The 9,965-nt window shown below is 25.1% G+C and overlaps 4 protein-coding genes across 4 annotated transcripts; 2 read left to right on the top strand and 2 right to left on the bottom strand.

The window, feature by feature from the left end:
• Positions 1 to 1,214: 1,214 nt before the first annotated feature.
• Phum_PHUM407840 (uncharacterized protein) lies at positions 1,215 to 3,531 on the top strand (the record flags this gene model as incomplete). Its single annotated transcript, XM_002428849.1, has 6 exons — positions 1,215 to 1,542; positions 1,588 to 2,155; positions 2,240 to 2,434; positions 2,707 to 2,866; positions 2,943 to 3,072; positions 3,154 to 3,531. The coding sequence occupies 6 exons, from the start codon at positions 1,215 to 1,217 to the stop codon at positions 3,399 to 3,401; spliced, it is 1,629 nt and encodes a 542-aa protein (XP_002428894.1). The 3' UTR covers positions 3,402 to 3,531.
• Positions 3,532 to 4,093: 562 nt separating this feature from the next.
• On the bottom strand, positions 4,094 to 4,972 carry Phum_PHUM407830 (Deoxynucleoside kinase, putative; the record flags this gene model as incomplete). Its single annotated transcript, XM_002428848.1, has 2 exons — positions 4,094 to 4,431; positions 4,528 to 4,972. 2 exons carry the CDS (start codon positions 4,970 to 4,972, stop codon positions 4,094 to 4,096), a joined length of 783 nt encoding a protein of 260 aa, XP_002428893.1.
• Positions 4,973 to 5,325: 353 nt separating this feature from the next.
• On the top strand, positions 5,326 to 7,482 carry Phum_PHUM407820 (Hypoxia-inducible factor 1 alpha inhibitor, putative; the record flags this gene model as incomplete). Its single annotated transcript, XM_002428847.1, has 6 exons — positions 5,326 to 5,448; positions 5,789 to 6,048; positions 6,157 to 6,305; positions 6,823 to 6,968; positions 7,042 to 7,212; positions 7,300 to 7,482. The coding sequence occupies 6 exons, from the start codon at positions 5,326 to 5,328 to the stop codon at positions 7,480 to 7,482; spliced, it is 1,032 nt and encodes a 343-aa protein (XP_002428892.1).
• Positions 7,483 to 9,076: 1,594 nt separating this feature from the next.
• Phum_PHUM407810 (uncharacterized protein) lies at positions 9,077 to 9,513 on the bottom strand (the record flags this gene model as incomplete). The annotated part of the gene is made up of 3 exons (XM_002428846.1): positions 9,077 to 9,155; positions 9,249 to 9,341; positions 9,425 to 9,513. The coding sequence occupies 3 exons, from the start codon at positions 9,511 to 9,513 to the stop codon at positions 9,077 to 9,079; spliced, it is 261 nt and encodes an 86-aa protein (XP_002428891.1).
• Between the last annotated feature and the right edge of the window lie 452 nt (positions 9,514 to 9,965).

Raw genomic sequence — 9,965 nt, 5'->3', positions numbered from 1 at the left:
AGCTTAGAACAGCACAGAACAGCATACAATAGCATAGAACAGTATACAATAGCATAGAACAGCACAGAACAGCACAGAACAGCATAGAACAGTATACAATAGCATAGAACAGCACAGAACAGCACAGAACAGCATAGAACAGTATACAATAGCATAGAACAGCACAGAACAGCACAGAACAGCATAGAACAGTATACAATAGCATAGAACAGCCCAGAACAGCACAGAACAGCACAGAACAGCCCAGAACAGCACAGAACAGCAAACTACAGCATAGAGCAGCACAGAACAGCAAACTACAGCATAGAACAGCACAGAAAAGCAAACTACAGCATACAATAGCATACAACAACCTGTTCCTCACCACTATTCATATCCATGAGAGTATTTAGATGAAGAGAATCTCAATGTTTTCAATAGATGAATTGTTTATCACTTGGTTTATTTGGTTAACTGGTTGTTGTAAAGAAATCAATGGAGTATGAATAAAGATTGATTATTTTTTATATAATGTATATAAAAATTAAAGTGTCATTAGAAATAAGGATTAGAACATGATACCTTTGTATGTTATTATTTGATATTTAAAAATCTTAAATTAATTGTTATAAATTATAATTGATATTTTAACGGTTGTAAAATTAATTTTAAACATTTTTTTTTTAATAAACCAAGTTATTAAAAATTTATTAATTTAAATCAAATTAATAACTTTTTATGTTAAAAAAAAAAAAATTTTGTTTTTTAAAATCACATGCAACAAATATTTTCAGAGCAGAACAAAAAAAAAAAAAATTGGTAGGGAGACTTTGAAAATGTTTTCAAAGACTAACTTTTAATATGTATTAGTTAATTGGATAGTAGCAACAATTGTAGAGTGTTGTTTGTTTGTTTGTATATTTCACAACCGTTTATTTAATAGTTTTTTATTTTTGTTTTTGCGTTTAAAGTGAGATAAATTTTTCATTATGAGGGTTTGTATTAAATTTTTTTTTTTTTTTTTTTGTTCAAGATAAAAAAAAGTACAAATTTTTTTATGTTTTTTTTTTTTTTAGATGTTGTTTCGTTTTATGTTATTTGGTATTGTTATTTTCGGTTTAATCGTTACAGCCGAAGAATTTATAAAAAATGAAAAAAATTTAATGACGTCGAACGATAATAATAATACTACTGAATTAAAAGTAATTAAATCCGATCGTAGAGGTAGTAGACAAATGACTATCGATAGAATAGAGATACCATATTCGGAAAAGGGTATAAAAAAACATATTGTTAAAATACCACCAAACGTATCCAAAGTTAAACTCATAAATACAATCCCTGTTGCAAGACCTAAAAAAATAATAAACCAACAGAAAATAAGGTATCCCATACCTTTAGAACAAATCGATGACGAACAAACGATGGATTATGACGAATTTAACAAATCTTTTAATTATGATCCAAAAGCTATAAAAAGAAATTTTATTGAAACACCAGAACAAGATTCAGATTTTATAGAAAATAGAGAGTATAAAAATTTTGGTACCCTTGCAACTCCACGTTATTACTCAATTATTGATAATAATAATAAAATGAAAAAATTAGTAAGACAGCCAGGACGAATGACTATAAAAATGAAAACAAATTTTCCACAGGAATCATCTTCCAATGTGAAAAATATTTTTGAAATATATAAAAAACCTAATAAATATTTAATACCTACCAATTCTTTTAGACCAGATAAAAATGATTTGATTTTTTTCGATAACGAACCTGCAGAATCTCTCATGTACAAAAACCACATGACAATGTCGAATATTAGAAATCACAATATGGAGAAACAAATTGTTGGAAATATATACGATTCCAATTATCGTTCACCTTTTTCAATGAACGTTCCACCACCACCATCAAAACCTAAAAAATTAATAAATACTCAATATACGACACATAATCCTCACGTGGCAACTAATTTTGGTCTTTCGGGATTCGGGAATCATTATCTTTACAAACCTAATATTCCATTTTCGGATTCGTCATCCATTTTGAAATATGGTTCATCAATGAACGTTTTAAACGCCAATCCATTGTCTGTTTCTTCTTCAAATCAAATTTTAAAATCTGTACCTGTACTTGCACCTGGTATAAAAGTAATTAAACCTCCTAATTTCAGGTAAGTTTTTCTTTTTTTATACAATTTTTTATCACTTTCGAGAATCGTAAATGAATATAATAAAAACGTTTAAATTTTTTTTAGTGAAACTTCAATGAAAAACCCGGGAAATCCGTCGAAACTTCTGAGTACATCGTGGCAGCAGCAGCAGCAGCCGCCGTCGCCACCGCCGCCGGAACAATATTCAAATCAAAAAGCAACGATTCGTGATATTTTAAACCCCGACTGTCCGAATCATGAAAAGAAAGGTTTTTGTGAATCTCCCCCAAGATATCCGACGTAAGTTTTTTTTTTATCTTTTTCATTTTGCTTATTTAAAAAAAAAAAAAAAAAGAAACATGTTTTTACGTTCTGTCTTTTAATAAGTTAAAAATTATAACCATGAAGTGTGAAATCAAAGTCAATGCGAATGAAAAAAAAAAAAAAAAAAAAAAACGTCAAGCTCTAACAATTGCTCCTCATTTTTTGATTTTTTTTTTTTTTTATGTTATTACCTTTCTTTTTTAATTACTAAAACTATGTTATTTATATTTAAATTTGACATATTAAAGGCATCAAATCGGTACAATTGTTCAAAAATGCGTGAAATTATTGGAAGCTATGAGTACGCAAAATTTAATTGATCATCAAGATTCTATGCAATTTTCCAGTAGATCAGATGTTGATGATAATAATAATACATTGTCGATAACGGACGCTGAAAATGATGAGGTATTAATATACATTTATTAGACGTCGTTTCATATATATTTTCAAAGAAAAAACTAAAATTTTTTCGGTTTAATAGCATGTCGTACGTAAAAGATCGACTTTGAATGATGGAATACAAGCATGTCAATCTGAATTTTCTCTCATTGAACCTGGATATGCAAAAGAAGTCACAACAGGAAAATGGTTTGTCATTGTTCAACATTCAGGTATTTTACACAATCTTTAAATACATTATTTACATTCGGTTTAAATCAAATTTTATAATAATTTTCTTAAACGATTGTTAGAAATGTCGCAACAAAGAATTACAGCAGACACTTGTAAAAACCCTGGAAAACCCTGCAGCGGTTTAAACGAAATGAAATGTATTAAAATGGGAAATTTAACAAACAAAACAACAAAATGTGTTCAAAGATTTTCATATCATCGTCTTATAAGTTGGGATCCGGATGCTCCGGAACTTTGTCCAAGAATGAGAATATTCAAATTTCCATCTGCATGTGTTTGTCATTTGGGAGTTCCAATGGAAACATGAAATATTTATTATTCTCTCATAAAAGACTCTTAAAAAAATCTAGTCAACTAAATACTGTATTAATAATTAGAAAGTAAGATAATTAAGCTAAACTTTTTTTCTTTTTTTTTTTTTTTGGGGTGTTATCAATTATTTTAATTGAAGGTACTTTCTCCAGTTAAAAAAAAAAAAAAGAAAGAAAAAACTTTTTTAATTATTTAACTATTAACAATTTTTTCCTTTTTGTTTAATTATATTGAATTTTATGAACTTTGTAATTTATTTATAATAATACATTAATTATCGAAAAATTTTATTTTTTTTTTAATATTAATAAATTATCTATTGATAAACGACATTCCAGCATACTCTAATATATTTTTAATTTTTTTGTTGTTCATTCAATCACTCAAAATGTTAGTTTTTTTTCACATTTATTGATTTAGGGGAATTAAAGAGGTCTCGAAAGAGAGGAAAATTAATAATTTTAATAACATTTTCAAATAATATTATCTATATATGTATTTAAATAAAAAACACATTTAATAAAAAACAATTATAATAATAATAAAATAATAATACAAAAAATATACAAAAATAAATAAGAATTTGTTTAAAAAATTATAAATTTTTTTTCTCAATGTAATAAAATCCATTCAAGGCATGTTTGTTTGTATGTAAAAAAATTTCTTATTTTTATAATTTATGCATAATTACTTATCTGTTGTAAGAAAAAAAAACATATTTAATTGATTATTTAAATTTTTCATCATGTTAATAACATACATAAAAAAAAAAAAAATAAAATATTTATTACCTACAGTTTCAGGATCGAATAACGAAGGTAAATTCTTTTGGCAGACATTAATAACTTCAGCAAATTGTTTATCAGCATCGACGACAAAAACGGGAACTTTTAAATTTGAACTTGATAACCAATTTTCATGTGCATCGTGAATAGATTGTACATATTTTAAACTAATGCTTTCTTCTGGTCTGTTTCTAGATAAAACTCTTTTGTGCACAACTTCAGGAGAAGTTTTTAAATAAACTGTAATCAAACAAATATATATATATATATATATATATCTTGTAATTGTGGGGAAAAAAAAAGAACGAAAAAAAAATTATTTTTAAGTAGACTCACCAATTAAATCTAAAGATATATCATTATTTTGTTTAATCCATTCATACCATTTGCATAAAACAAAATACTGTGCTGGTAATATGTAACCATTTTCATAAGCATTTTCTAAAAAACAATGTCTATTATTTTGAATGGATCTTTCAAACATTTGTATTTTTGTTTCTGCCCTTGGTTTAGAGGTTTGTATTTGCGTTCTAGTTAGTTGAACGTAACTTTGAAAAGTGGCAGCCCATTTTGACATATCTGTATATAATAGTTGTAATAAATTATGACCCTGCACGTCACGCCACTTTTCAAGGGGCTCGTAATATGTTTCCACAAAAGAAAATTGTTTAAAATAGTTTAAAAATGTTGATTTCCCTGATCCTATATTACCTTCAACAGAGATTTTTACAGGTTTTGATGGAACAATTTTTACGGAAGATACGGATTGAAATCGAGACATATTTGTAGTACTAATAAAATCATACCGAAATCTAAACAATTGGCGCGAATTTACTATCCTGTTCATTATCAAGGTTGTCACATTGTTTACGTTAATAAATTTTCAATTTAAATAAATGTTTATCATCATATATAAATACATTTATTTAACGAACATGAACGAAATTTATATTTTCTCCGTAAAAAATAATTATTAGTAATTTCTAAAACGATAAATTTAATAAATAAATATATAATTACATTGCACCGCGGTTATCCAATGATTACCTACGTGACGAAGCAGACGAAATTTAAAATTTTTAGTACCAGCATCGGCCACGAAAATTGTTGACTACGTGCTAAAACGAAATGAAAATGGCTGAAAACAATGAGAAAAATTGGGATCAGAGTCAATTAAGAAAGTATAACATTCAATGTGATCAAATTCCTAGACTTCGTTTTGATGATCCAAAAGTATTGGAACTTATTTTACAAAACGTATGTATTTTTTTTTTTATTTTATATATATTTTCTTTTAAAACTAATTAAAAACATTTATTTTCGCCCTTGATTATATGAATGCCTTAAACATAAATGTAATAATTTTTTTTTTTTTTTTTTTTTTTCAATTTTTTCACACATATTTTTTAATATTAATTTATTTTATTAAAATATTTATTTTAAAATGTATTGTAGAAATATCGACTTTGTTTTACTCATTCACAACATCGTAGGTTTTTTATTTAGAGTTCAATGACGTTGATTGTTTGTTATTGTTTTTAATGAATGTGTGTTTGTGTGTTTATGTTTCAATAGATTTTTTTTTATTTACCCTTAGAAACCAGTCGTTATTCTCGGTTCTGATTTAGTTAAATCTACAGAAAAATGGGATTTGGAATATTTAGAAAAAAATATGGGTGACAGTGATTTTACAGTATTTCAATCGAGGAATCATTTATTTAAATTTTTTGATGATAAAAAAGTTAATCAATTATTAAGTAATTACAAAATGGAATTCACACCTCCTACCAAAAGAATAGATATAAAATTATCAGAGTTTTGCCAAAGACTGAGAGAATGGAAAAAAGGAGATGACAGGTGATAATAATCATTTTTTATTTTAACGGTTTCGATGTAATTTTTTTAACGTATTTAACAATTTTTTAAAAAAATTTCCATTAACTTTCATGTTCATAAATTTTTCAGACTATACCTTCAGCAATTATTAAATAATACTGTTGGTCCTGCTATTGTAGATGATTTTCTTCATTTCAAATGGGACTGGTTATCGAATATTCAAAAACTTAGTAATTGGGGTCCTTTGACGTCGAATCTATTGTTAATTTCAATGGAAGGTAGTTTTAAAAAAATTTCATGATTACAAATATATTTATATAATTTATTTACCACATATTTTGAAAATATTACATATGTTATATTTGTGTACTTTATTAAAATTAAATTTTTTTTTTACTCGAACTTTGTGTGATTTCTTCTTTTTATTTTATTTAAAAAAAAAAAAATTTGTTTTTCGTTATTGTAATTTCACCGAATGCAAGCTATTTTTTTTTAAAAAGAAAATTTTGTGTGCTATTATTTAAAACTAATGCATTTAATAAAAGATTCATAAGCTTAACAATATTTATTTAAAGATAATAAAATAAGAAATTAAAAAAATGTATTTTACTCTTCGGTGTGAAAAAAATTATCGAAATGGTTTAAAAAACTATCAAATTAATAAATAATCGACTAAAAAAAATAAAAATTTATATTGAATACATAATAATGAGTTCTAATAAATAAAATTAATAAAAATATATGTAGAAATGATATTAATAAATCACAATTACATAAATTCTTTTGTTGTTGCAGGTAATGTTACTCCCTGTCATTACGATGAGCAACAAAATTTATTCGCTCAAATCACAGGATATAAAAGATGTATTTTATTTCCACCCGAACAATTCGAATGTCTTTATCCTCATCCAGTGTATCATCCACACGACAGACAAAGTCAGGTAAAAGAAAAAAAAATTCAATAATAATAAATTAAAATTTTTTCCTAATTTTTCATTTTTTTTTCTCGGTCAGGTTGATTTTGAAAATCCAGATTTAAAAAAATTTCCTAAATTTAGTCAAGTCAAAGGTCAAGAAACTGTACTCGGACCAGGTGATGTCCTTTACATCCCAATTTATTGGTGGCATCATATTGAATCATTAATGAGAGGAGGTTATACATTTTCAATAAATTTTTGGTACAAAGTAAGTTGAAGTAAAATGTGGCGGCGGGGAAGGAGGAAAAGAAAAACGTTTTTTCCTTTCAAATTGTCATTGATTAATTTTTTTTAGGCTGGGCCAACGGGACCAATAACTTATCCATTAAAAAGTCGACAAAAAGTTGCAATCATGAGAAATGTAGAAAAAATGGTTATAAATGCTTTGGCAGATCCACGAGAAGTTGGACCTTTGTTCAGAGCATTAGTTTTAGGAAGATACGCTGAAGCATCATCGAAAATTGACGATAATAATTGAATTTAGGTGAAGAAATAATAATAATATCGTTACCATAACTCTTATAAAAAACAAAATGTCGTACATTTTGCCCCCCATTTAATAAAATATCAAAAAAAGAAAAACATTAACGTTATACCGTGATTGAAAAATGTGTGTATAAAAAAAAAGTTAATTTCATGCCAAAATTATTAGAAAAATAATTTTTTTTAAAATTTGAATTCAGGTATATAATTCAGGTATCTGAATATCATCATCATTAATATTTATTGTTAATGGAAGTTATTATGTAAGAGATGTACATATATACATATAATCATTAATAATTTTTTATTTAAATCAATCAATTCAAAAAAAAAAAAATTTGATAAGAAAAAAATTATTTTTTTTTTATTTTTCATCTTTATATTTATTTTATTAATCAATCAATCAATCAATCAGTCAATCGATAGACTTTAAATTAATTTATATTATTATTTTTTATATTTAAAATATTTTTTGTTGTTATTAAAAATCAGAATCTCACTCAAAAAGTTAATAATAATTAATAATTTTTATTAAATAAATAGTATTAAATGTGATTATGCATATCACCCATTTTTTTTTTTTGTTATCAATTAATTTTTTTTATCAATTGTAATAATAATAATAATCGTGGAAATTTATAAACAAATAATTTACCATGTAATAAAAAATGTAAAATTTTTTGTTGTTGTTGGAAAAAGTTAATAATTGAGACATTCGAAATAATAATAATAATGAATTAGTTTTACATAAAGTAAAATTTATTTATTAAAAAAAATGGATGATCAAAAAGATAAATTGATTTAATTATTAAATTAATTATTAAAATTTTGAGGATTATGGTGAAAAAAAAATGGTAGATTATTATCATCATCATCGACTTAAGAAAATTTTTTATTTTATTTATTTCTTCCATTTACTACTCATCAAATCGTTTTTTCATTTTGTTTTTTTTTTTTTTTTTTTTTTTTTACAACAGTACAATATATATTAATTAATATTTATTATTATTATTATTATTATTATTATTATTATTATTATTATTAATTTTAAAATTTAATGAAATTTATCCGGATAAAAAAACCCCGCCCACCGCCCCTTGCCCCCCCCTAACTTCACTCCCTCTACGATTTCTTATTTATTTATTATTTCAGTATTAATGTGTGTGGGGGGGTGCACGTGTGTGTGCGCGGGGGGTGGGTGGTAGTGCACGTGCGTGTAAAATAAATGTAATAAAATTGATTTAAGCCAAAAAAATTAGAATTAAAAATTTTTTTTTATTTTTTTTTTATTATTTTTGATTTTTAATATTGTTATTATTATTATTATCATCATCATAATTTTAATTGATTTATTTATTAAAATTATTTATTTATTTAAAAATCAATCAATCAATAAAAATTATTATTATTGTTATTGATTTTTAAAAATTTGTTTTGTTTTTGTTTTGATTTGTTTGTAAAAAATGTGACGTATCATCGTCGATGCATACGTCATCGATGACGCAATCCATTTATTTCCGTTACGATGCGGAAGAGACAGAGAGAGTATTTTATTAAAACATTTTTTTTTTTCGTTCGAATTTTGTGTTTTATATTTCAAAATATTTTAAATCAGTCGTGTCGTAAACATCTTCGTGATTTAATATTTGACTACTACCATATTTTCTCCTGTGTGAAAAATAATAAATAAAATTTAAATATAAAATATTGGGAAAAAAAAAAAAAAAAAAATTTTAAATAATTTTGTCCGACGATACTTACTGTAGGAAACGTCTGTAACTTATACAACTTAAATAACCGACAACAGCTGATATTAAACATGCACCAGCAGCAATTGCAACAGTATCAACAGTTCTAAAAATTGATTCCCCTCCATTAAATCCATTCGATTTATTATTAATTATTGAATAATTACACAGAAAAGTTTCGTTCGATACCTCGATACCAAAAGTATTATTATTAATAACGGTTTCGTTTCGGCATTCAAAGGTGGCTGTGGTTTTATTTGAATATTCTTCACCGCCATTTTGTTCTTCAAGTTCGCGGTAAGTTTCAGTATTATTATTAATGTCGTGGAAAATTTTATATATTTCATTTGATTTTTTAACGGTTTTTTCTTCTCTATTTTCTTTATTTATATCGTATGTATTATTATTATTATTATTTATTTGAGTGTCGTTAACGAGATAAATATCTTTGGACGTAATATTTAAAATTTGAGTAGGCGTAGTAACGACATTATTATATAAATTGTATAAGGAACCATTGCTTTTAAATAAATTTATATCTGTTGAATTATTCGATGTTGTTTCTATTAATTCTTGACAAAATGTTTCTAAAATAAATAAATAAATAAATGGAAAATTTTTATGATAAAAGTTTTTGAAAAGGATTCACTTAAAGTATATTTAAAATTTTTGTTATCTTGATAGTAAATTTGCTAAATATTCAAAATTTAAATATTTGTAAGGTAAAAAT

This window comes from Pediculus humanus, genomic scaffold (assembly GCF_000006295.1).
Source record: "Pediculus humanus corporis 1103172108072 genomic scaffold, whole genome shotgun sequence".
In the NCBI taxonomy this organism is placed as follows: domain Eukaryota; kingdom Metazoa; phylum Arthropoda; class Insecta; order Psocodea; family Pediculidae; genus Pediculus; species Pediculus humanus.
Note: the sequence above shows the minus strand (reverse complement) of the source record. Positions and strands in the feature narration are given on the sequence as shown.